The sequence below is a fragment of the Oryx dammah genome, unplaced genomic scaffold, assembly GCF_014754425.2.
Source record: "Oryx dammah isolate SB20612 unplaced genomic scaffold, SCBI_Odam_1.1 HiC_scaffold_12, whole genome shotgun sequence".
Lineage (NCBI taxonomy): Eukaryota > Metazoa > Chordata > Mammalia > Artiodactyla > Bovidae > Oryx > Oryx dammah.
This window is the reverse complement of record NW_024070196.1, coordinates 7521858-7549483: the sequence shown is the minus strand read 5'-3', so window position 1 is coordinate 7549483 and position 27626 is coordinate 7521858. Positions and strand designations below refer to the sequence as shown.

At 38.6% G+C, this 27626-nt stretch overlaps 1 protein-coding gene across 5 annotated transcripts in view; it reads right to left on the bottom strand.

The window, feature by feature from the left end:
- LRBA (LPS responsive beige-like anchor protein) overlaps positions 1-27626 on the bottom strand; it is a 748625-nt gene that overhangs the window by 39026 nt on the left and 681973 nt on the right. For 3 of the 5 annotated variants that reach the window (XM_040251453.1, XM_040251452.1, XM_040251454.1), the window contains exons 49-51: positions 13174-13263; positions 8606-8798; positions 3862-3924 (exon numbers count right to left, since the gene is read on the bottom strand). In XM_040251453.1, coding sequence (XP_040107387.1) covers positions 3862-3924; positions 8606-8798; positions 13174-13263 — 346 coding nt within the window. The remainder of the gene's footprint in view (positions 1-3861; positions 3925-8605; positions 8799-13173; positions 13264-27626) is intronic. The other 2 variants (XM_040251455.1, XM_040251456.1) reach the window with 1 other exon arrangement.

The following is a 27626-nucleotide window of genomic DNA, read 5'->3' as shown; positions in this document are numbered from 1 at the left end:
ACGGCAAAGTTCTGCTGGTGTCTGACTGTACAACCTAACCATGTAAGATTATTAGATAACTGTTTGATAATGGGCTTCATATACTTTGGGGAGATTAATGGCCTAGAAAGTGATAGCAGTAGTAAAAAGGGTAGGCCTCTAGTCAGGAATCACGTGCCCCCTCCTTCCACACAAAGGGAAGTTCCTGGCAGGTGAAAAAGCTTTTGTGTATCATAGTGTATCATGGAGAGACATTAGCCTCTCACTGCAGTGAACCTGTGTGATACAACTAAATCTTTTGATTTCCAGAAACCTAGCAATTTAAAACAAGATATATGGTATTTTCTATACTGATTACTACAGTTCTTCATTACACATGAAAATTATAAAAATGCCGTATTTTTGTTAGTGTTTATATGACTTTTGCTTATATGATATATAAACTTTCACTGGTCTTTTTGGCATTACTTCCTGAGTGAGTGAGTGAAGTTGCTCAGTCATGTCTGACTCTTTGCAACCCCATGGACTGTAGCCTACCAGGCTCCTCCATCCATGGCGTTTTCCAGGCAAGAATACTGGAGTGTGTTGCCATTTCCTTCTCCAGGAGATCTTCCCGACTGGGAGGAACTACTTCGACAGACCTGGACATGTATAGAATTTTGAATTGAATGACCACAAACTCGTCATGGGTAAAGGCTGATGGCCCTTCAGCATTCAGATGAACTATTTTCCAAACAAGTGATTATTTATAATTACTTATAATTTAACAATGCAACCCCTAATCTATCCATCCGTCCATCTATCCATTTAGTCTATATAACCTACCCTACAACTGCCTTTTCTTTATCTTACTGTTTTCTCTAGTAAATCTCACAAGATTCAGTACTGAAAGTATTTTTATTTGATGAACATTAGGTATATTTGTCTAGATAAGCAGTCTACAAACTGGAGCATGTATACCCTTGTCAGGGGGCGGTGGGGGGGTGGTATAATCCCAAGGGATACACAGGCACAGATGGTTTTAAGGGAATCAATTTCTGGTTCCGCAACTTTCATGAGTTCTCTAGCTTGAAACAGATTTGCCTGAGAACTCTCCTGTGAGTTTTCCTTTCTTACCTCCCTTTTTGCTCAGTCTTCTTCCACTAGATAGAATCTTACTATGGTGCTTTACTCCAGGGTACAAAAATCTCTTGAGAGCCAAATAAAGAGACAATTCAAACTATTGATGTGATGCTAGAAAGTGCACACCTAGGTATCACATCATTCTGCAGGGCAGGTGGTTTCCAATTCACTGCTTTCAATAAATGGAAGGAGGATCTAATCACGCTGTCAATTGATAGATCATTAAAAATAAGTTTCAGTGACAGATTGTTAAAATGATTATTTAATGATAAAACATAAAAGTAATCCTTAACAATATGTCACTCTATGAATTTTGTCATGTAACTCGGGAAGAGTTTGAAGATTTGAATGACATTGCTAAAACAAAACTCTCTCCTTTCCCATCTATCTTCTCATGTGAGTAACACTCCTGAGAGCATCCATCTATAAAAAACAAAAAATTAGGATAGAACTGTTGACAAATTCTGTCTCTTTCAGCAACAAATAATGTTTATCCATGAATACATGAACTATTTAGGGAGACACTCCCATTCATTAAAGCTGTATTTCCTATTTTCAATAAATATGTGTTGTGTATGTTTAACAGTACTAAAATTTATCATTTGTAATTTTAATAAATATTAATATTTTTAATAACTCAATGAGGATTAATTTTTTAAAGCTGGGCCTTAAGGTCACAGGAAATCTCAACATTTATATTTACATACATATTTTTATTGCTGAAAACTGTTTAATGGGGTAATCAATTTTCTACAGTTAAAATAAAATTGTGTAGGGAAAGCAGAATGAAAGTACAAATTCAAGATAAGAAAAACGTTCAAATGGTAAAAATTTCTTCCAATGAATTTTTTAAAAACAGAAAAGGTTGACTATCAAGTGACTTTGATATTTAGTGTCTGCTGGATGTATTCAAAATTTTACATACTATGCCAAAAATCATAATCTTTGCAACTATTTAAACTTGTGATGATATCACATTAAAATATTTTAGACATCAACTTAAAAATGTGTGAGAAGATACATGGTTTTAAACAACTACTTCAGGAGACACGGAACAGTCTGATGACCAATGGTCAGCGGGAAGACTATGGCCTGAAGGTTGAATCTGGCTTGTGCCTGGGTTTGCATATGAAGTTTTATTGGAGCACAGCAATGCTCGCTTGTTTATATAACATCTATGGCTGCTTTTGTGCTACAATAGCAGAGTTAAATAGTTGGGTCTGAGACCTTACGGCCCACAAAACCTAAAATAGTGACTACCTCACCCCTTTCCCCCATGCCTTCTCTACAGGGTTACCATTTCTGAATTCATTAGACTTTATACTATACGATATTCACTATCAAGTTTTAAGACAAACAGTGATTCTGTACTTCAGAAACTAGGCTCTACGTGGCACAACAAATGGGTTTTATTATTTTCCTGACTCTTAGAACTTTACCCAAGTGGGCATTTAATTTATATATATATATATATTTGGCAAATCATATCTACTCAAAGCAAAACAAGATTCAGGAACCAGGGTACTAGTTGTCTTTCATATAGACACATAATTCTTAGATTTCTGCTTATATTTGGGAAAATGATAACAGACAGTTTAGAGCTTAAGGTTATTTTAGTTCATCTTGATAGTTCATCTGCAAATGGTGGCCATTTAACTCCCCACTGAAACAATGGTGTTAGAGACCAAAAAAAAAAAAAAAAGTGACATGGGCACAAGGAGCACCTTGAATTTTAAAATAATAAATCCGCTTATTCTTATGGTTTATCTAAAAACTTAAAAATACTAACAAATTCATTTGTGCTGGGGAAATATGACAAAATTACAAGGCAAACACAAACATCCATGCTAGCAATATACCCCTACAGCTGGGCAATTAGGGTTTTTATTCTAAAAGCTATTGAACAGTTATCTTCAATACCAAGGTGTACCATTCTTAGTGAAGTCACAGTTGAAATCCCCACTACAGGGTGGAAAATGCTAAACTAGAGATTTCAACTAACCTACTCAAAAAGCACAGCAGCAATTAAATATTCTAAGTCGTCTGCCGCAGATGCTCATTTCATCCCAATGGCTCTTTCTGGTCTCCTTCTACTTTTTTTTTTTTTTTCTCCCTGAACAAATTTAACCTCCAATGGCAATTTATTGGGCTGCAGGACCCTAGGAAAATGAATACAAATATCTTAACACTGCCATTGGCTGGGCGATATATTTCAACTTTGAAACTGCTCTGCAATTGCACATTAATCCCCTCAGACTGGAAGGAGGGTCCAGGAAGAAAGGATTGATCTCCTTTAATGATGAAACCCTGGCACTACAGTTTTATTTTTCTCAACACAGAGCTGCTAAGAACCCACTGTTATTATGAAAATTTCCCTAGCAAAGGAGCTCCATCACATTACTGGTGCACCAATTCATCACAACGTGCCTCGCTCCTGCTCATCAACAAGTCTGAGTGATGAAAAGATCCAATATTACCCTGACAGTACTTCATGCGCATTCTCAATCACACATTATTACAGCATCCATATTAATTTTCAGTGACACGCGTCCTAGGCCTGTTCAAATTAGGCAAACCAACGAGGGGGAGTTGATGAAATACCAGCATAGCCACAGCTCATTGCATTCCAATTTGCATGCAAATGGTTTATCAGGAAAATTCCATTCCCAGCAACCAGCAAGTGAAAAACAACTGTAATCTACACTTCAGGGCCACCATACAGAGCTTAATGAATCGCAAAGAGAGAAGGAAGTGACAGACCTATGAGAGGATCGATTTCCACTGGCAGCTGGTATGGCTGGTCTTGTACAGCACCTTGATGAGCTGGAATTCACAAAAGATAAAAAAAAAAAAAAAAGAGAGAGAGAGAGAGAGAGAGCATTATTTTTCATATACTGAGCTACATAAAAATGCTTAAGTCAAATCTCATGTAGAATTGTTTCCAACCTCCAAATCTCTCAAGACAGTTTTGTGAAATTTAAACAAACAAAAATTCCAGGTGCTTCTATGGCTAGCTTATTAAACATTTATTTTAGATTAGTGCCGTTCTGAACATGTGCCATCAGCAGTGGCTCCAGTCCTAGGCCATAAGCTATAGCAGATGCTTGACTGGCAACCTCTGATGCCGCAACAAAACAAAATTAAGTGGTAAAGAGCGCTGAAAACAAAATGTGACAACCATCTGCTGACTGTAGCAAATACTAGTTTTTTTGTTACTTCTTAAAAAGGCAGTTTTGAATGCTGCAGCACAAAGGATCCACAAAAACGTCAATTTATGATGGAGAAAGGGAAAGCTCCAAGTCAAAGTACATTCAATGCTTCATCCATCACTTAAATCAATCAATTGAAAGTTGGAATAAAAATAAAGAAAGCTATCTGCAGATAAATGTTTTAGTTAAATGCATTTGGCTGAAATGTTTTCCTGAAGATTTGATTGCGGTTGAAAAAAAAACTTTTATTAATATTTAATATTTCCATGGTTTCCATTTAAAAATAATGAGAAGCAAATGAGTAACAAAAATCAATCCATACTAAGGACAGTTTGTTTAATTTTCAAAATGGTTTTAAGGATTCAGAGGTACCTATTTTGTGATGGAAAAGAGATTTTATAGGCTGCAGCCCCGTGAAAGGTAGAAGGGTTTTTGGTGGATAAGAGGTATTGTAGGAAGCAGGACTGACCACTGGCCACTTGTGCAACCTTGGGCAAATCATAAGCCCCAGAATGAAGGGTTTAGAACAGATAATCTTTTCAGCTTTGTAATTCTGAGAGTTAAATTCTTGGTCCTTTTCCAAAAGATTTTCCTCCAATGACTCAGCCATTCACTTTGGTCGATATCTGCCTTTTATAGACTCATAAGCATTTTAACTACTGCTTGGTTGGTATTAGAGCTCTGCTTAATATCATCAGATTCTAAGATTAAGACGATATTAATATCATCAGATTTTAAGACATCTGACTGTCCTTGAGGGGCTGAAAATAAAAATGGCATACATTCCAATGTGTTCATTAGATTAATTTTAAAATCATTATGTCAGCATTTCCGCTGTTAGTAAATACCAACTTTTCAAGGACTTTTCAATGATCTTTTGGAAGATCACTAATATGATAAAATACCTGAATATCAGTAATACTGATAAAATACCTGAGTATAATATTAGCACTAAACATTATAGTTGAGTATACATACGATATTAAAGTAGATGAAAAATGAAAGCCTTAGGACTCCCTCTTTTGCTAAAGGTATTGTTTTTGCTGACTACAGCTCTGCCAGTAAAGAAATCACAGCACACAGAGACTCATCAGGGAGAAGCTCAGCCTCTGATTTACCAACGTGGCATTTACTCCAGCAACACCAGTGCCCATTAACACTAATACCTTGAGAAGCTGTTTCTATGTCTTTAGGAATCTGGGATCACAGAAACATTAAAACCAAACTGTCAGTGAAAGAGATTTAGCGGGTAAGCTATTTTTGGTGATGCCTCAAGTTCCACTTCTGCCGCTGACTGCCTGTGTGGCCTTTGGCCAGTCATGTCTGCTCACTGTTTCAGGCTCCTCTCTGTTAAATGGGTTAGGCTGAAACCTCATGGAATCACCAACACCTGATGGCTTGACCTATTAAAATGGCAATTTTGTATGGTTCAACCTAAGTATAGAACCTACATCTTAAGGTTGTCGAGGGGATTCAGTGAGTTAATAGATGTGAAGCGATTAAAACAGTATTCAGAAGCTAGAAAATGCTCTAGGAAGGTTAGGTGCCATTATTTTATTTTTTTCTGGATGTTCCTCAAGGTCCCTTGAATGAAATGGAAGGATAAAGATGATTTTTTCTCTAAATCAGGACTCAAGACACTACATTGACAAGAACTAGCTGTCTTATGAATGAATTATGGGAATCAGAATCTAAACTAAAAAAAAAAAAATAGTGTAACATGAATTTGATATTCACTGAAGAGACTGTTAGGAAGTTTTGACATTTGTTTCAATCAAGGCACACTGACAGGTAAAGGTAGCAAAACATAGGATGAAAGATCGGGTATGTTTATTACATACCTGAAATGAGGCAGACTTAATAAAATGGATACTTAACATTTTTAGGTGTAGGTGTCCTGAGAATTGGGGAGCATGTTGTAGAAAGAGAATCGCCTGCGTTTTTCCATAGGCTATAATTCTTTGCATTATCTGGTGAGGAGTGGCTGCATCATACTATAAAGCCAGAGGACAGGGGCAAAACCACCAGTAACCCAAGGCACAGACCCAAAGAAGGCTCAATGGGGAGGATTCAAGGCAAGGAGCTGGCAAAACATACGCCGTCTTCTCTCCTCTTATCTTACAGAAAAGCGAGCCTGGGCTCAGAGAAGTCGGATGTCCCATATGGGGTACTCCAGCAGGAGGAGGCTGCCCCTGAATCACTTTCCAGGTCTAGAGGACAGTGGCGAGCAGGGAGAAGAAGAGCTGACCAGCAGGCAGTAAGGGCAGCCAGCCTTCCAGGCAGGGCCACAGGCTTGCTTCAAAGGGGAGGGTCAGGAGCTCAGTCATCACAGGGAGGGAGGGAGCCTGGCACCTGAGGATCAGCCTAGCAGCTCTCTGGTGGGGCGGGCTCAGCTCCTGCTCACTGCTAGGCTAGAGGAAAGCCAGGAATGCAGAGTGCTTGGGGCTTCCTAGCAGCTGAAAAGGTTTGTCCCTCCTCACACGTACTGTCGCTCTGTTTAAACTGAACGAGTTCCCAGAGCTGCCACAAGCAGCCGCCCAGGATGAGCACCGTTGGCAGGGGCCTGGTGCCACACACACTGGAGCTTATGCCAGGCTCTAAGATAACCGCGCACAGCGCAGGAAGACGATCCTCCGTGTGCCTGACAGAGCACACTACCAGCATCTTTTTCTTCTAATGAGTGGTATTTAGAGAAACAACAGCAAAAAAATCAAATTCATTAATCAAATTAAAATCTTTAGTCCCAAAATGTAAGTATGTCATCTGCATACACATTTACCTCTGCAAGATAAGTTCCCTTGAAGAAAGGGAATGAATGGACCTAGTAATAGAGACATTATATGTATCTCAATTTTAACTTTCTCTACCATTTATGAAATCTTTTCTCTAATCAAATATTATCATTCATTTCTAATGGCCAGGAAAATGGCTATATTTAAGAAATTCTGACACCAACCATGGATTTTTCATGAAGGGTACCAAATTACCTTACTGACCATAGTTAGTTAGTACATCTAGTTTTTATTTGAACATCAGTTCACTTCTGTTCCATTCTAAACATTCTAGCATTTAATGCGGCATGAGACCCTTGTTCAAGAATTCATATCTGTGCAACCATTTCAGGTATTATAATGGGTGGTGCTTTATGTACACTTTACAGATTTAATAAGTTAACAGACTATTAAAGGCTATCCTTTCAAATTTCCTACCTAAAACAATGGCTTGGGGATAAAAACCCTATAATCTTCAGGACTTTGAAAGATTTTCCTTCTTTAAAAAGAGAATTTCTAACCAGTGGCCACAAGGAACAGTACTAAATCCAGATCCCAACATTCCTGTTCTAATGAGAGGCAATAAATCACGGAGGAATGATCATAAAATCTGAGTCAGAAAACTCGGGTTCAAACCTGGCGCTGCCACCGAGTGCCCCATATGTGATACTGAACAAGCCAGGCTCCCCGGGGCTCCGCATCTTCAGGGGTAGCATGTGGGCTTGGACAAGACCAACTCTCATGTCTCTTCAAGTTGTGACGGTGTATGAGTCTAATGGTTATTTCAGTATCTTGCCCTTAGTCACCCTAATTCTTCAGCACTTAATGAAAGAACAGGATATACTTAAGGGTTTGTAGTATTTTGGCTGTGTAATTTACGTGTTCTTTTTTCTGTCACCCACAACAAATAGTTCCATGCCCTGCATAAAAAGGCACACGGTAGACAATGAGAAGTGTATACGGAGCAAATGAATACGTGGGAAAAAAAGGAACATCTGATAAATCAATACAGGCTATTTATGGACATGACACGGAATATTATTGTATGATAATATTTATCTCCAAGGAGTAAAGACAGATCACTAGATGCCAAAGAACAGTTCGTGTTTTAACTTTTGTATTAATATTACATGCTTCAGAGGGACTTCTTTAAACCTTTCCAAGTATTCAAATTTTGATTCAGACTAATATGTTTGAAAACTAAAAAGCTTAAATGTTGAGATATAATATATTTAGGTAGATATAACAATGTATTTTGGATCCCTGATGGCTCAGATGGTAAAGAATCTGCCTCCAATGTGGGGGACCTGGGTTTGATCCCTGGGTCAGGAAGATGCCCTGGAGAAGGGAATGGCTACCAACTTTGGTATTCTTGTGTGGAGAATTTCATGGACAAGAGGAGTCTGGTAAGCTACAGTCCATGGGGTCACAAAGAGTCAGACACAACTGACTGACCAACACTTACAATATCTTTATACAGTGTTCAGCAGTTACTATGCCTTAGAAGAGTATGTCTTCACTTACCTGGAAGGTTGTGCCACTTGTTCATGGCAAACAGCCGGTTAGCAGTGACTGTGATCACAGCAGGAGTCGCCAGCCCAGGCTGGGTGTTGGCCGCCACGTGAGTGACAGGGGAGTTGGAGGGGAACTTTAGAACCATGATAACATCCTGCTGAGCTTGGTCTGTGAACATCAATGGACTCTGCAGGAGGAGATACTGTTGAGTGGGCAAGACAAGATCCAAATATACGAGAAGGAAAAGACAAGGAAAGAGGAAAGAAAGAGGGTGTAGGAAAAGAAGAGGAAGACCACGTTAACCCAAGTTGCAAGTGAGAGCACAGTGAGCAGAAAGGCTTAGAGAAACAGCAGTTAGGATTTGTCTGGTTTTCACATGTCATTAGTTGAATTTCTAGGTGACTGAAGTAAAATACATGAATGGTCACTTTAAAAACCCATAAATTTTGATTAACTCTCTTCCCCACCCCATTCCCAAGAAGAACGAAAAAGTGACTTGATTTAGATTCTAAATAGGCAAAGTATTGAGGATTGTGTTAAACCATTCCAACAGTTATTATGCATGAGATAATAATATGAGAATGAGACCAGGCCATAGGCACAAAAGCCAGCCAAGGTAATTGCCAAAGATTATCAAAAGTTGTGTTGAGTCAGTATGAGGATTTTGACAACTAAATAAAGAGATAATTAACAAATCTATTTATAAACAACAGTTGTGCAGCATACATTATTACAGTACAGAAATAATTTATGAATGTGATGCACAAACTTAATTATAAAGGTGTTTCAAAGCAATGCATAATTAAGTGTACTTGTAGAAACAATATATTTATATAGTGTACCAAGTCATAAACACTGCCCTATTATAATGTGGCTGCCACTGCTTTGTGCTGTAGCTAAGGGTGAACAGAAATACCTAGATGACTCTCCTCCAGGTCGGTAAAGAAATGAAAGCTCAAGCCTTTCGATTTCTCCTTTGAAAAGCAAAATGTAACTGAAATGATACACAAAACACTGTTCTAATAGCTAGCAACATAATAAATCTGGAAGACTACTAAGGATTTAGAACATTCCTACAAACCATATGTCATAATCTGAGACATATACAACACCCCACTGATTTATTGGCTTTATTTATACTTTGTGGTACTATGCTATCATACAGTAATTGCACTCTGCATTTTCAGCAATTCTCCACAGCCATGTCTATTTTCTAATAGCTGATGAGTATCATTCAGAATTGAAACACCTTGATGAAGTGTTTCTGGTTGCTCTCTTATTGCCATATTTCAAAACACCAGGTATATGTAAATGTGTAGGCACATACATTTAACACGTATTCATTCAGAACCGCTAATAAAAAATTAAATACATTTGCATTTTTATTATCAGTCCTTTTAAAAAAGTTATTAAGAGTACTTAGAAAAACATATTGCACTAAGAATTCCTATTTGCACTCTTTGCATAAAGGTGTAAATAAAGGCAACTAATAAGCTACCCAGACACCCTTCTGAGCAAGTGGCTAAAAGCCAATCAATATTATGAGTTAATCCTCCCTGGATGCTCATTCAATTAAAGGTGTCAGTAATGCCTCATCTGATGTGGCCTCAATTAAATCCAACTATCTGATGGTGTGAAAGCACAGGGGGATACAGCAACAGCAGCAAAAGCAGACAAACAGGCAGCCTTCGTGGGCCTGCTAATTACTACACCTGGTGTATATTATGGTTCCTGCGCTCAACACAGCACGAGGCGGCCTTAATTTCTGCTGCATTTGTGTGCGCGTGTGTGTGCTGCAGTCATCACTGACGGGGGGACTCATCTGAATAGTAGTGAAAGCAATACACATTCGGGTCTTTGAGTTTCAAAACCTCTGATATCAATAAGTAATCTCTGTTATGCTAAGAACCCCTTACATGGTTTTAAGGATTTCTGTGAAACTGTGTAAAAATGAAAAACAATGAGCCAACCACAAACAAAATTTCCTATAAGCTAGCTTTGATGAAGTCTGGAGAAAAGGAAATGAATGTCATTTCAGAAAACCAAACTGTGTTTTCCAATTGTGTGGGTTTTTTAAAAAAATAATATTTACCAAAGTCAATTTATAAATTCTGAGGAAGTCAGACGACAACATACATCATGAAGTCTCACTGAAAGGAAGCTGATACATATTTCTGAGCTTAACAGCTCATATTGTAAATACAATCAGGCTCAAATTGAATAATTCCAATGTTTATGCCCTTAAAAAAAACACGGAAAAATCTCTAACATATAGGAAGGATGTCTTGCGTACACAGTGCGTCTAGTGGGCCAACTCTTAGCCACAGGGCAAGGAAGTGCCCTCTTCCACAGAAAGCTGCAGACACCATATCCAGAGCCGTTCCTGCACCCTGAGAACATGCTGGCTCTCTGGTAGTTCCTGTGCATTTCAGCCTGATGAGAGCGCCTAACAGAGGCGAGGAGCAAGAAACTCTCTGGGGAGTGCCATCGCATCCCTAGCCAGTGAGTATGGAATGATGGGCACTAGATGCAAGAAAAAGCCAGCCGGGCATACTGGGTTCGCCCAGAGGGATGATGACAGCTGCTGATGAGCAGGACAACCAGTCACGGGAGGAAGAGAAAGAAACCCTCATCAGCCCTGCGGGCCCCTGCCAGCCCCATCTGACACAGAAGTGGGAAGCCACTGTAGCTAGATTTCGTTTGGTTTTCCCAGATTACGTGTGCACTTGTTGACAACTCTGCTTTCTTTCTAACACAGTTTTGTTTCCCACCCACATATGTGTAGGAGGGAAAAGCACAATTTGCACAGGTCTGAAAAAGAGTTCAGGTTTTCGATGCAGAGGATAAAGATAATGGGAAAGATGGCCTCCCGTCCTCAGATGAGCGTGTGCCGCCCCGGCCTTCCCACCGCCGGGACAGGAAGGCCGATCTGCCTCAGTGAGCCAGTCATCCTTTGGTCCCGGAGAGAGGCTTGGCAGTAGAGACTCCCTCTTGGCCCCAGTGACCAAGGCCGTGCAGTGACCCAGTAGAGAGTCAATGAGCAGTGGAGGTGCTCCCATTAGCCAGCACTGCAGCAGCCTGCGTCTCATTGACAAGCTATTACTAAAACTAATTCCAGTCCCCAAGCATAAATCATTCTTACTATTTTTATGGCATTATCTTCCATTGTTCTTGCCAAATGTCCGCGTTCTGTGTAGTCTTTTCACTAAAAGCTACCCTTTATGCTCTTTTAAATATGATTTCCCCTGCTTAAAAACACTGAGGGGAAAAGGTGACGTAAATAAATGTTTAAATGTTTGTAGTTTATAGTAATGGTCAATTCGTATCATTAGAGAAAGAAGGGGAAAAAAGACTTGGAAGAGGAAAGATGATGACAAAGATGGGGAAAGGGGAAAAAGACACAAAGAAGGAGGAAAGATGGGAAGAGACAGAGAGTCAGAGGCAGAGAGGACCTCATCTGTATCCAGGGCCCTGCTGGCTGCCCCTCTCCCTCCCAGCATCCAGTGAAATCCTACATTCTAAGCCCCAACATGGAATTAGAACCTATCCTAAATACTCATTGCATTTATGGAAACAGACTCTATGTCTCCGTTCTTACTTTAAAACAGTAATGAGCAACCTGTTTTATTGATGGACAATTCAAGAAAAAATAAAACACCTATAGCCTACACTTAAAATATTTTTATCATGCCATGCAGTGTGTCTTCCTACACTGAATTTGTTTTGTCATGAAAGAATTTCCCCCTGAAATTTCCGGAAACATGAAGGAGGAATAGCCACAGATTTTGCAGCTCTAGTCTATTTCCCTGCTTCTGATTCGAGGTGGGCCTCTGACTCGCTTTGGCCAACAGAAAGCAGCATAAATGATGCTGTGCAAGTTCAAAAGCAAGCTTCAAGGAGTCATGCAAAAGTGTTCTCCCGGACCCGGAACACTGCGCGTGGGAGTGGCCCGGGCCAACCTCCTTGATGAAAGACCACATGGAAAGAGCAGTCTCGCCTCTTAGCACCGGCCACAGCGTGCATGAGGGAGGCAAGGTGAACGAGAAGAAATGCCTATCTACCCCTCAGAATCACAGGAGAGAAAAACCACTGCTCTAGGCACTAAGCTTCAGGTATTTGATATAGCACACCATCATTTTTTTCCTCCAAGGTTCCTGACTCTCAGTAACATAGCCTACATATTAGGATTACTCTCAAAATTCCCAAAGTGAAAACATTGGGATGTAAAGAATAAACACAACAGGAAAACTAACCTAGGCACTCACAGGATCAAACCAGAAAACGCACCCACCCTCTACCCTAGAATGGGGATATAAGACAGTGATGGAACTTTTAATTCTGCAACATGCATCATGACGCCCTGATGAAATACTGGAGCACTGGAGCAATGTCTGGCCTCCTTAAGAGTCCAGGAGAAGAGGGAGTATTTGCTGGCTGTTACCAGGTTCACAAATAGTGCATTAGAAGAACAGGCCAAGGTGTGGTGGAGAAGCTCAAGTACAACGGAAGACTGTTAGGAATGTCAAGCAGGGTCTCAAAGAGATGTGAGAAATCAGGAGAGAGTAGGCTGCACTTACCGCTTGCATGGCAGAACCTCTGGGAGGGTGGGGCTCTATGAGCAGCTGAGACGGTGTCTGCCCAAAACTTCGGATTTGCGCTTCCACAGCCTGAAAAAGGCATGGGCAAGTTTGAAGGTTAAGAGGTGCTAATTATAGGCAAAAGGACCACAAGTGTCCCCTGGAAATGTCAGCCCTTACTTCTGGCTTGTTTCACACTGGAAATCAACCCCATGCTTCCACAGTGGGGCTGAGCACCTGGCCCGGCAATGAGGCTGAGGCCGCTCTGCAGGGCCAGGGCAGCTGTGCCTCCTAAACCCTGCAGAACTTTCTCATCTTGCGCCATGATGGGAAACAGAAACCAGCTCTTACAATCAGAAATTGTCTTTTTTGGCTCCGTCTCTATTTTCTTGCATTATTTTCCCCCTGCTTGCATCATCCCTGTTGACTTAAGGCTAATCTTTTACAGGTACAGAGAAAACCAAGCGCTGCTTTGATTCTAGGCCCTATCTCACCCTGGGAAGTAGAAGAAAGAAACACAGCACCTGTGAAAATCACCTGATGCTCTTACTTTTGCCAGAGCATTATTGTTGACAGTCTCTTTGAACCTAGGTGGATGAACAGCAAAGTAAAAGCCATATGTTGCACCCAAGCAATAGCCCAGGGACCGCGTGTGCGCTCTTTTTGGAAGACGTGCACCTAAGCTGCTTGTTGCCAGCCCCTCACTCCTGTCCACCCAGCCCAGGTGCTCACTTCCCAGCCTCATCACAGAAAACTCTGAAATGCCAGACGTGGTCACTGTCTGTAACAATTTTATTTCTTTACTTGTTTATGCCTGTCTCCTCCCACTATAACAAGATCCGCGAGAGCAAGGGCCTTATCTATTTTCTTCACTCTTAGATCTTTAAAATTGGGTGAATGAATAAATGCCTCAGTATGTGTGAGGGGAGAGAAGGAAGCAGAGACATATGAAGGTGACTTCAACACCCCCACAGCAGTATTTTTAACTTCTCGGCTAAAAGGAGGAAGAAAATCTCTTTTTAAGGGAAGATATGTTTGTCATGCTATTTTTTAATTCCTAAGAAAACAGGTATTTCAATTTTTACATGCTCTGCAGAACTGTAGGCAATTAATAAATCATAAATAGGGAAATAAAATTATGCAGTATTAACTTCCTTTTTTTATTTGATGAGGATGCCATTAGTCCTTTACCACCATCTTTTAAGAAACAATGATAGCAAAAAAAAACAAAAAAACAAAACAATGATAGCAATTCAGCCATTTATGTATTCAATCGTAATCATCAATGATGTAAACAGCATATGAGGTATCAGTGTTTCTGCCCTTGAAGAAAGTATTCCTAATATAGAAAGCAGAGCATGTACTTGGATGATTGAATAACAATCTGATGCAGTTAGCTCAATAAATTCAAGGAATGCACTATGAATGGCTTAGGCAGAAAGGACTGCAAAGGCCTCTGTGAAAGCTGAGTGGTATGGGAAAAGCACCATGGGCTTTGAAGTCACACAGACCATGTGCTAATACTGACTGCTCACAATTTACAAGCTATGTGACCCAGGGCAAGTCATTCAACCTCAGTTTCAATTTTCTTCCTGTAAGATATGGATAATAATAATAATATCAACCTCACGGTGTTATTCAGTTCAGTTCAGTTCAGCTCAGTTGTGTCCGACTCTTTGTGACCCCGTGAACTGCAGCACGCCAGGCCTCCCGGAGTCTACTCAAACCCATGTCCATTTAGTCAGTGATGCCATCCAACCATCTCATTCTCTGTCGTTCCCTTCTTCTCCTGCCCTCAATATTTCCCAGCATCAGGGTCTTTTCCAATCAGTCAGCTCTTCACATCAGGTGGCCAAAGTACTGGAGTTTCAGCTTCAACATCAGTCCTTCCAAAGAACACCCAGGACTGATCTCCTTCAGAATGGACCGGTTGGATCTCCTTGCAGTCCAAGGGACTCTCAAGAGTCCTCTCCAAAACCACAGCTCAAAAGCATCAATTCTTCAGCACTCAGCCTTCTTTATAGTCCAACTCTCACATCCATACATGACCATTGGAAAAACCATAGCCTTGACTAGACAGACCTTTGTTGGCAAAGTAATGTCTCTGCTTTTTAATATGGTGTCTAGGTTGGTCATAACTTTCCTTCCAAGGAGTAAGCGTCTTTTAATTTCATGGCTGCAATCACCATCTGCAGTGATTTTGATATTGAGGAGCAAATAGTATGTATGCAAAAAAAAATGAAGCAAAGTGCTTACTGGTACAGATTAGACTCTTAATATGCAGTCAACCAATATTCATTGAGGGCTACTAACAACAAGAAACGGTAACCCACTCCAGTATTTCTGCCTGGAGAATCCAATGGATGATGGAGGAGCCTGGCCGGCTAGAGTCTGTGGGGTTGCAAAGAGTCAGACACAACAGAGCACACACACACACACATCAATAACAAATATTTATTTAGTAGTTACTATTTGCCAGATATTTTTCTACGTGATTTTAGTATCTTGTTTCATTTAATCTTTAAACTGTATGATGTGAGTACTTTACTATATCTATTTACTGATAAAGAAAAATAATGCACAAAGAACTTAAATATCTTGTCCAAGGTCAGACAGTAATTAAACAGCAGGCTCAAATTTTGCACGTAAGCAGCTTGATTCAGGAGCTCATACTCTCAACCAGTAAGCTATTCTTCCTTATCTGTTAGGGACAATGCCATGGCCTAGGGATAAGACTTAACACAGAAAAAGCATGAGTTTACAACCCAATGGGTGAATTAATAAAGTAGCTCTAATATCAACATCACCATCATCATTAAGCGTTTGCTCACACACAATTAGAGAGCATGGCTTGGCAGGGGATAAGGCTGGCCCCAGACTTCAGAAACTAGAAGTCACCAGGAAGTGAAGAGTAGAGACTAGGGCCACTTCAGAGCAGTTCTAAAACATTTTTTGATGGAGTGAAATCAATTCATGATCAACATCAACGACAATCTTGAGGCAAAAAATATCACAAAAGGGCAACCTTTTGGTGGGCAGGCCTAAAGTAGCACAGAGAAGGAGGTGGGAGCACTGTTCTTTTAAGGTGCATGGATTCACAACCGGCTTAATGTAAACTTTAAGGCACTTTTAAAAACAGCAAAGCCAGTGCCCTTTCCCTTGACTGCTGCCTTCAGTGGTCCTGGCCCAACAGCCCACATACATTTCCCCTCATTTAAAAGAAGCGGAATGGGGAACAGGCAGCTTACACACTTGGCCTATGGAGCTAACTGGTTAAGACTGCTAATCCTGATTTTTCCATTTATTTGCTGTGTTTGAATAGGTTGGTTAATCTCTGTTTCCCCATTGATAAAATAGAGAGAATAATAATACCTCACTTGGAGAATTATATGGAAAATTAAGTAATACCTATAAAGTGTTTAGCATAATGCCAAGCACATACAAGGCACTAAATAAAATATTGTTGGGTTTGGGGCCTTAGCGTGATCCCCATTACACACAGCTAAAACAGAAAAGGAAGAAATGCTTCGGGAGTTTACAAGGAGAGTGGTGATAATAACGAATACATTATTAAAAAAAACAAAACTGAAATCTGGCTCAGCATTTCAAAGTATACTATAGGGCTAAGTGGCCAGAGTCGGAGAGATCTCCTTGGAGATTCACAGAGCAGTCCAGAACTGGATACCTCAGTCCTTATGGAAGCTGTGTTATTTGGGAGAAAGGGATAAATATGTGAACCATGATCTAAGGCAAAATCAAGTCTTAGAGACTGATGACTTTCAGCAATGAAGAGAAAAGACAACACTAATTCTCTTCTTTTGAACTTGTGTATTTTAGAGTAGTAAAGCAATGAATAGAAATATACATTTCTGTTGAGGGAGAACTAGCTTTGCAGGAAAAAGACAGTGCATTTTATGTCAGATGTGGAAATCTGAAGTGATAGTGACAGCTGTCGAGCCAGGCTGAGACGTCCAGGGGACAAAAGAGAGCCTAGGACTGGCCCTGGGCTGAAACATCAGAGGTGTTCACTTGGGTGTCATTCAAACAAGAGAAATTTAAGTCAATGGTTTTGATCCTTCCCTCTCACTCTGTTTATGTATGTATTTTTAAGCAGCAGAAATGATTTCCTTTTTCAAATGAAGTTTTACACAAAACCCCAATACACAGAGTCAGGGCTACTTAACTTTAAAGATGGGCAAAACCATCCTTACACAGAAGCTCCTGAGACAATTCTGAGAAATCTTAGGACTCTGGAGCACAGTTTGAAGTCCACTGGTTAAGCTCCCAGGATGAAAATACATGAGACACATACATAAAAGGACAGAGGTGAAACTTGGGGAATGCTCATATTTAGGATTTGATATGAAGACGATGACAATAGAAGGGAGAGGTTGCTGGGAGCTGGGGAGCAGGATTGGGTGATATGGAAGCTATAGATGAGAATTTCAAAGAGAAAATGGTCAGTAACACCAACTACTAGAGAGAAACTGAGAATAACGACATTATCGCACATAAATCTTTATTATAAATTAAATGCGACTGACCTCAATACTACATAATAGCAATATCCTTAATACTACATGTACTTAGCCTTGTTTGGAAATGAAAAGTACATAGATGGTGAGAAAACTTTTAAAAACACCAATCTCCCCTTTCAAACACAATTTTTTCTTGTCTTAAAATTTTAATAAAATTTACACATTACTGACCTTTTACAGGGAAATGATTTTTCAAGTCATGGAACTCAATTATGAAATAAAAGTTGTATTATCCCACATAGGTTAAATAATATTTTTCTTTCTAAGTCCTTAAGACCTTTCTAAGTCCTAAAAAAAATTATATAATTCTTAGACACAAATGTTATATTTCTTGACTAACCTTTGAGTTGTTGGTGATAATAATACAATAGAAAGGGCTTTATCAAGGGAAAAGATTATAGAATAAGACTGTAAGGTAATCTCAAATCTTTATAGTCAAACCGAGTATCATCAACTGATAATTCTAGATTCTTCTCATCGTTTCTAAAGCTCATTGCCATTCTGTCATTTTCTTGATCTCTAAAGCAATTCACACTGTTGATCACACCATGGTTGCTTCACATTCTCTCTGCTCCGGCATCCATGGCTCTACACTAGCTTGGTTCTCTACCTTCTCCTTTATTCTCTGTGTTCTGCCAACCTCTACTCTTATTTCTCATCCACAAATGAACTCATCACTGCAAGTTCTCTTTTCACACTCCAATTTTCTTGATCTAAACTTCCTGCCCTACATTTTTTTTTTTTACTGTCATGACTTCAAATCTTAGCTCTATATGAAGGATTTCCAAATCTAAAGCCAGAGGACTGTCAATGTCTATGAAGTGTTCATTTACACTTTGCCTGATGGCCGTCCATCTATACTATGTGTATATCTCAGCACACTTAGAATTATCAAATCTAAAATCTGGAAAAATTAATTTTATTCTAGCATTCCTCAATCAAGGATGAGACAGACCCCCTTTTGATTTTATTTTTAATGTTCAGAATCTTACTAATATTTAAAAATTTTACCTCTTGCATATAATCAGTAACTAGACCTAATCACTTCTTTTATAAGTTTCTCATACTCATCATTTCTATTTGAATCCAGGAATTTCTTATAATTTCAGGTATTGAGAATTATAACAGTGTCTCTTCTGTTATTTGTCATTTCATTTCTTCCTACAGACTTGTGCTTTCTCAAACTCTCCTGATCAAATGTCTTCAATTAACTGGCAGTTCTTAAAAGATAGTCTTACTCCTTCATATGAGGCACTGAGAAGAATGTTATATAATTTCTATGGTAGCCTTGACAAAAAATAAATAGCTTCATTTGAATCATGTAAAATATGAGACAAATTCAGAGATATTCAACAAAATATGTGACCACTTTCTGCAAATATCAAGACTATTAAAGACAAGTAAAGACTGATTCATTCTTACATTTAGAAGAGAACCAAGAAGATGTCGACTAAATACATGTGATTTAGTCATTGCATAAGATCATTAAACAGAAAAAGAGTCCTTAGAGAATGTGGTGACTTTCACAAGGTCTGTAGCTTAATTACACTGAGCAAATATTATTTCCAAAGTCTTGATTATTTCACTAAAGTTATGTAACATGGTGATGGTAGGGGAGGGAGGGTGCTTGGGAAGAAACATACAAGAGAAATTTTGCAACTTGTCTGTGGCTAAACTTAATTCAAAATATAAATTTTTTAAAAGAAAGAAAAAGATGAAGGCCTTCTGCTAGTCCCTCATCCAACTCTGTACAGTCAAGCAGGTTTTCTTTCACCAGCCATTTCTACCTCACATTTTCTCTTATGCCACTGTCTCTCCTAGATTAGTTCCTTCATCTTCAGTTTTCTAAGTCATACCACTCTCTAGAAAGCCCTGCTTTTCTAGGTCCTACCTCGGTGGTGGTGGTGGTGGTGTTCAGTTGCTAAGCCGTGTCCGACCCTTTGCAGCCTCGTGGACCGCAGCACGCCAGGTTTCCCTGTCCTTCCTATCTGTCAGAGTTTGCTCAAATTCATACACCTTGAGTCAGTGAGGCTCTCTAACCATCACATCCTCTGCCACCTCCTTCTCCTTTGGCCTTCAATCTTTCCCAGCATCAGGATCTTTTCCAATGAGTCGGCTGTTCAAATCAGGTAGCCAAAGTATTGGAGCTTCAGCATCAGTCCTTTCAATGACTATTTAGAGTTGATTTCCTTCATGATTGACTGGCTTGATCTTCATACAGTCCAGGGGACTCTCAAGAATTTTCTCCAACAACACCAGTTAGAAAGCATCAATTCTTCAGCACTCATGACTACTGGAAAAACTAGAGCTTTGACTATACGGACTTTTGTTGGCAAAGTGATGTCTCTGCCTTTTTTTTTTTTTTGGTCTAGGTCTGTCATAGTTTTCCTTCTAAGGAGTGACTGGTTTTTAATTTCATGGCTGCAATCACCACCTGCAGTGATTTCGAACCCAAGAAAATGAAATCTGTCACTGTTTCCAATTTTTTCCCTTCTATTTGCCATGAAGTGATGGGACCAAATGCCAAGATCCTAGTTTTTCGAATGTTGAGTTTTAAATCAGCTTTTTCACTCTCCTCTTTCACCCTCATCAAAAGGCTCTTTAGTTCCCCTTTGCTTTCTGCCATTCAGTTCAGTTCAGTTCAGTCGCTCAGTCGTGTCCAACTCTGCGACCCCATGAAGTGCAGCACGCCAGGCCTCCCTGTCCATCACCATCTCCCAGAGTTCACTCAGACTCACGTCCATCAAGTCAGTGATGCCATCCAGCCGTCTCATCCTCTGTCGTCCCCTTTTCCTCTTGCCCCAATCCCTACCAGCATCAGAGTCTTTTCCAATGAGTCAACTCTTCGCATGAGGTGGCCAAAGTTCTGCCATGAGGGTGGTGTCATCTGCATATGAGGTTGTTGAAATTCCTCCTGGCATTCTTGACTTCAGCTTGTGATTCACCCAGCCCAGCATTTCATATGATGTACTCTGCATATAAGTTAAATAAGCAGGTGACAATATACAGACTTGTCATAGTCCTTTCTCAACTTTGAACCAGTCGGTGTTCCACGTGCAGTTCTAACTGCTGCTTCTTGATCTGCAAACATAGGCTTCTCAGGAGACAAATAAGGCGGTCTGGTATTCCCATCTCTTTAAGAATTTTCCAGTTTGCTGTGATCCCCACAAAGACTTTAACATAGTCAAAGAAGCATATGTTTTTCTGGAACTCCCTTGCTATTTCCATAATCCAACAAATGTTGGCAATTTGATCTCTGGTTCTGCTGCTTCTTAGAAACCTAGCTTATACATCTGGAAGTTCTTGGTTCACATACTGCTGAAGCCTGGCTTGAAGGATTTTGAGCATAACCTTGGTAGCATGTAAAACAAGCACAATTGTGTGGTAGTTTGAGCATTCTTTGGCATTGCCCTCCTTTGAGATTGGAATGAAAACTGACCTTTTCCAGTCCTGTGGGCACTGCTGAATTATCCAAATGTGCTAACATATTGAACGCAGCACTTTGATAGCATCATCTTTTAGCATTTTAAATAGCTCATCTAGAATTCCATCACCTCCACTAGCTTTTTGTTCATAGTAATGCTTCATAAGGCCCACCTGACTTCACACTCTAGGATGTATGCCTCTGGGTGACTGACCACACCACTGTGGTTATCTGGATCACTAAGATTTCCGAAATCTTACAGCTTGTTCATGCTGCTAATTACACATTTAATTCAGTTTTCCTTGTAATGTTAGTTTTTAGTATATTACTGGTCTGTCAAGCAACTAAACCATAAGGCTAGAATATCATGTATTTTAGAAGTGTGCAAGCAGGAAGAACAATGCCTTGTACAAACCATTCACACAACAAAGAAGTTTACCTGATCTTTTTTTGCTGTTGCTGTTAAAAATAACATCCTCTATTTTGCACATATGTTTTATCAATCAGTCTTGTACCCCAAATGACTGATTTATAAAGATACACAAATAAGGTATTTTTTAAAAGCCAACTTTAAGTGGAAATCAAAGTAAAACAAAAACTGGACTGCAAAATAGAACCAAAATGAACCATACACTTTAACCTATATTCTTCCTGGGATAACACACAAAATTACTAGTTTCTAGAGCCACACAATGTGGCATTCCAAAACATCTTTTTATTTGCCTGTGGGGGTGGGTGTAATTTAAAAGGTCATGAAGCTCTAGAATAAGACAAAATATTACTTTTCAGCACTGACAAGCTACCAGTAACTATTTTAAAAGTTATTTTGTCTATTTATATTGCCTTTTAATATGAAAGTTATATGGTGGTTTGGTTCCTAAGCCTTGTCTAACTCTTGCAACCTCATGGGCTATATAGCCCACCAGCCTCCTCTATCCATAAGATTTTCCAGGTAAGAAAACTAGAGTGGGCTGCCATTTCCTTCCTCATATTGAGTACCTTTTATGTACCAAGAACGCCCAATACTGGGACAGAAACAAGCTCAAGAGAAGAGCGTTAATTTTTTTTTTTTTTTTTTGGCTGCACTACACAGCATGTGGGATCTTAGTTCTCCGACCAAGGATTGAAACTTGTGTTCCCGGCAGTAGATATACCAGGAAGTTTGGAGCACAGTTCTTGATGAGACAAAATGGGGGTGAGAGGGAGAATGGGGAGTGATAAGTAAAGACTGATATCTGTTGCTACAAAGAGGACAAAAGAGTCTTTGTTAGAAAAGTTCTATAAGGTATCACTAAAGGCAGACCCGGGTGTTCACTGGAAGGACTGATGTTGAAGCTGAAACTCCGCCACCTGATGCAAAGAGCTGACTCATTGGAAAAGACCCTGATGCTGGGGAAGATTGAGGGCAGGAGGAGAAGGGGACCACAGAAGATGAGATGGTTAGATGGCATCACCGACTCAACGGACATGGGTTTGGGTGGACTCCGGGAGTTGGTGATGGACAGGGAGGCCTGGCGTGCTGTTGTTCATGGGGTCGCAGAGTTGAACACGATTGAGCGACTGAACCGAACTGAACTGAAAGGCAGTAATCCTCATTCTTTCAGCCCCCAACACACCTGAGGGATACAAAAACCCTCCAGGGTCTCTCTGTAGCAGTGATTCTCAAAGGTCAAGTGAGAAATCCTGAGGGAATACGTGTGATTTGAAAAAATCCTTCAAGTAATTTTGTTTATCGCTCTCTCTTCACTTTTCACTCCAGCCCTTTGTATATACAGGAATATTTCTATTCCTGATATTCTATTCTATTCCTGAATATTTCAGATGCATAAGAAGAGGTCTGCAATCACAGGAAACATACAGGTATAACAGGAAGATGAACAGGTAATAGGGTAGCTTAATGAACTCTACCAAATGCCTAAACTGTTTTTAATAAACTCTACTTCATCTAGAGAGTTTTGGTCCCAGGTGATAAATTTTTAGAATTTGTTTATTATGCTAAATTTTTATTATGAAATAGGATAATGAATCCCCATGTACCCATTAGTCAATTTCAATAATTATTAACACATTTGGCCTTAGGTTACTCCAAGGGGGAATTCAGCCTAGGCAATGTGCTAGAAAGATTTATTGGAAAATAGGAGAGTGTGCCTGCCTTTAAGCAGTTTGTTTTTTCAGGTTTACTGTAAAACTACATGGAGAACAAAAATATCAAAAAATAATCCCCAATTATAAACATTAGCCAGCAGCCTTCATCTTTGTTTACAAAGGTTAAACACATGTGGACTTGAAAGGAGATGTTCAATGCTAAAGCTGCAAATTTGATTAGGTGACTTCTCTTGTTAAAATCCTTCCATCCAAATTCCTTATCATAGGCTGGCCCCATAGCATGAGGTTAAGTATGCAGACGGCTGCAATCAGAGTGCTGCAGTTCAGATATTACCTTTATCACATACTAGCTGAGTGACTCTGGCAAGTTAGGCCTTAGTATTCTTGTCTAAGAATGGTGATAATGATAGTGGGTATTTATCGGGTTGTAGTAAAGTTTAAATGAAATAATATAAAACACAGAACAGTTCGTGACACCTCTGTGTCTGATGTTAGTATTACAACATATACATAAAAGACAGCATGGGGTCTGGCTGGGGTTAAGGAAGCATTTACTAAATGTTTCTAATCACCTATAATTAAGACTAATAATAATAGCGATCTGGCTCTCCTGCCTATGTTTCCAGTCTCATCCTGACACTGTCCCTCTTAAACTCTGTAAGATATGATGTAATGTGACATACTGCTTTTATATATATTGTTTTCCTATTCTTTTCTATCCCCTTTCTCTGTGTGGTTGCCTCCTCCTCATTCGTTAAGATGAGCTCACGTATCTCTGTACTCTGAGAAGTCTCTTTCTAGGTTTCATCCAGACAGTTGCTCTCCCTCTCTGTTGCTCTTGGAGCAACTGTGTCCAGACCCCCTACTTACTTTACCTACTTAACTAAAATTCTTACCTACTTAACTAAATTGCTGGTCTAATCCCTGTCTCATTGACAGCAGAGACTTCCAAGTATTGCTGTGCTTCTGGGGGCTTGACACACAGTAGGTGCTCAAGAAATATGAATGAAATGCTAAATGAATGAAAGGTTATCCAAGTCAGCACAATCCAGCAGGGATGCAGCTAAGAGATACCTCCTAACACTATCACAGAGCAGCCTAGCACTGAAAAAAACATTCTACTAAACATTTCTACTAGAAAGTTTACTTCGTTCTTATTCATCAATTCCCAATTATTTCTGTAAATAGCCTGTTAATACTTTCTATAATAAAGCTGAATCCAGCAGGCAGCATTCCAGATGTTGAAATACATAGTAATAAAAAAGACTATGCAAATACTTCAAGACTTTCCAGTAAAACCACATACTTAGTTTTATAAACAGCATCTCAAATATTACCTAGAGAATTTATTAATGGATTTCCAAATGGAAATATTATGAAAAGATTTTCAACAAGCTGTGTATTCTATTGTTTTCTGTGCCAACCACTGCATACTTGCAAGATTTTATGGCTATACTGAAAGGGACATTATATTAATATGTAGAGGGAATATAGGTACACACACTAGATAAAATGAAAGAATGAGAGAAACAAAAGAAAAGGAAAAGAAAGTAGACTGGCTTAGTGACAATGTAGGGCTTCAACTTAAGAATGAATATTTTAGACTCTCTGAAGTGGTCTTTTTAATCTAACATAGGAAACAAGTTAACTCAGTACAATACTTAGTAACCAACAATAAAGCTGTAAAACTTTATTTTAAGATGGGTTTGGGGGAGAAATAACTTAAACATATGGATGCAATTAAGGTAAACACATATGTACTCTGCTTTTCTTAAGCACACAACTCTGAAATTGCATTTTATCCCCTATATATTTACATCTAAAAGCACTATAAAATTGGGATAGGGAAATTGGAAAAATCATTTAATAAAAAGTAACATGCCATTATTAGTATACTAAAATTTTGACATTACCAAAATTAAGTTCTAGAAGGCTATCTTAAGATTGTAGAGTAACTCACCAGAAGATATTTACAAATCCAAATAAGACTTCATAGTTTGGATTTCAGAATTAATTCCATTTTCAAAAGAGTCCCAATAGGACATTTAGTGATTTCTCCTGTTACATAATATCACTTGAGCCTCTCTTTCCCCTTACCCTTCACACAGTTGAATTAAACTGGAGAAAAACTTACTGGATATTTGACCAGTTTCCACTCAAAATTTACTAACTTTCTAGTTAACCAGCCTCAGTGTCTACTGAGGCCATTGTTAAAATATGCTGGATATCAGCAAGTTAAAAAACCATACTAATCATTATATGTTGAAGTTAGTATTTAATTCCTAAAGGACAAAAATCCTGATAATATTAACTACTAAGGTCAAAAGAGAATCCATGACAAAGTACTTGATTAAAATGGTGAAGAGTCTAAAAGAGAAAATTATCTTTATATCTAATATAAAGATAGGTTTATCTTTATAAACCTATACCTGTTACACTTGTTTGCACAATACCTATTATACCTGTTTGCATAATACCTTTAGCTGGTTAAAAAAAGGCAAAGCAACATTTAGAAACATTGAGAAACCAAGTTCCCTCTTAATATAAGAAATGAAATACAGAATTACTTTTTAAAAGCCAGAACAATAAATGTACAAATTAAAAAGCATAATGAACCTAACTCAACTTATTTAAAAGGAATCTTTTAAGATAAAAATGTAAATATTCAAGTTCTCTGGAAATAAGAAATATAGAATTCAAACTTTGTAAAGCATAAGGTAAAAGATAACCTATCAGGGAAAAAAGTTTCATGGATATACTACTATCAATTGGAATTTTTAAAAGCCAATTAGATTTATGGTCAAAATAAACACCAGACAATATTTAATCAACAAATTATGCAAAGTAATCCACACAAAAGATGGATATAGTGAATAAATATGTTAACTGAACAGAAGTCATTCTATGTAAATTTGGACTTGAAAGACTGAAACTATTTTTAATTTTGAGAAAATTTTTTATTATTATGTAAAAACTAGGGGAGAAAACTAAACTATGTTAATGGAATACTATACAGTCATTAAAATGAATGAGCTGAACTGAATATATGTGATATGGAAACTAGCCTATAGTATATTGATTAAAACAATTCCAAATCAGCAAAGAATATAGTGCATTATCTCATTTAATGAAAAAATTAACTGTAAAAATAAACTATAACAACACCCTTATATATGTTAAATGAGTACATGCTATGTGAGTACATACATAAATACACGTGTATAAAATCTGGAAAGGTACATAAACCTACCAGTTATTATCTCTGGTGGAGGGTGGATGAAAAGATTGGCAGAATAAAAATGAATACCTTCTTCACCTTTATTCTAGTTGGTGTCTTAAACAAAGCAAGTATTACTTTTAAAATAAAGAGTAACAAAAAAATTTCCTTTTTAAAAAAATCTAAAACTAAAAAATCTAAGGAAAAATTGAAAATACAAAACATAGCTTTATGAAGTTTAATTTTTCCATTGATATAGTAACCAGAAGTGTTTCTTAACCATCTCAGAACAACTCCAGTTGATAAATTGGTCAAACACTGTGAAACCAGACCTTACTACAAAGTTAATTTTGTTATTTTGAGGTTATTTCCTAAATTATTTCTATCTGGTTTCAAGGAGCCATTAGTTTTAGCAATATTTTACCATCATTTACTGCTAACTAAATATTTAGAAAGGTATGCAGTATACATTTTGTAAGCAAACTATGTTTTACTTACATTTGGTATTTGGAGACATATACATATCATGATGGCATATAATATACATAAAGAGCAAAGAGAGAATAGCTAGCTAAATAAAGTAAACCTCTTTAAAAAAAAAAAAAAGAACGCCATGACAAGAAACCATGGGAGGGGGAAAATTAGAAAAAGGAGTCGTTTTACTTATTTATCTACTCAATAATATTATGGAAGTCACCACTTAAACTTTATGTTTAAGTTATACATAAAGTAATTATAAATTGTGAAAATATGCCCAGGTTTCCCATCAGAGCCTTGAACTGAGCCCATACATTCTGGGCACATTACACTGAGACCCAGCGCAGCCTCACTACAATCTCTGCTTCTCGGAGCTGTCCATCCACTGCAGCATAATTCCAGCTGCCAATCTGAAAGAAACCAGCTAGTCAGAGCAGACACAACCAACAGAAACAAATGTCACTCAATAATGTTCAGCGGTACTGTGCTCATGGATAATTTCAAACAGTATCTCTGTCTAGAACACTGATGTGCTCATTCAAAACACCTCCATCTCTAGCTACTGGAAACGAGCAGATAAAGCTGCCTGCCTAGAAAAATAAGTGGAATGTTGCTTCAAAGAGGTTGCCAATACTAAGAGGCAAACAGTGAAAACACAGTCAAAGTTCTCAAAGGGGAAAAAAAAAAATCA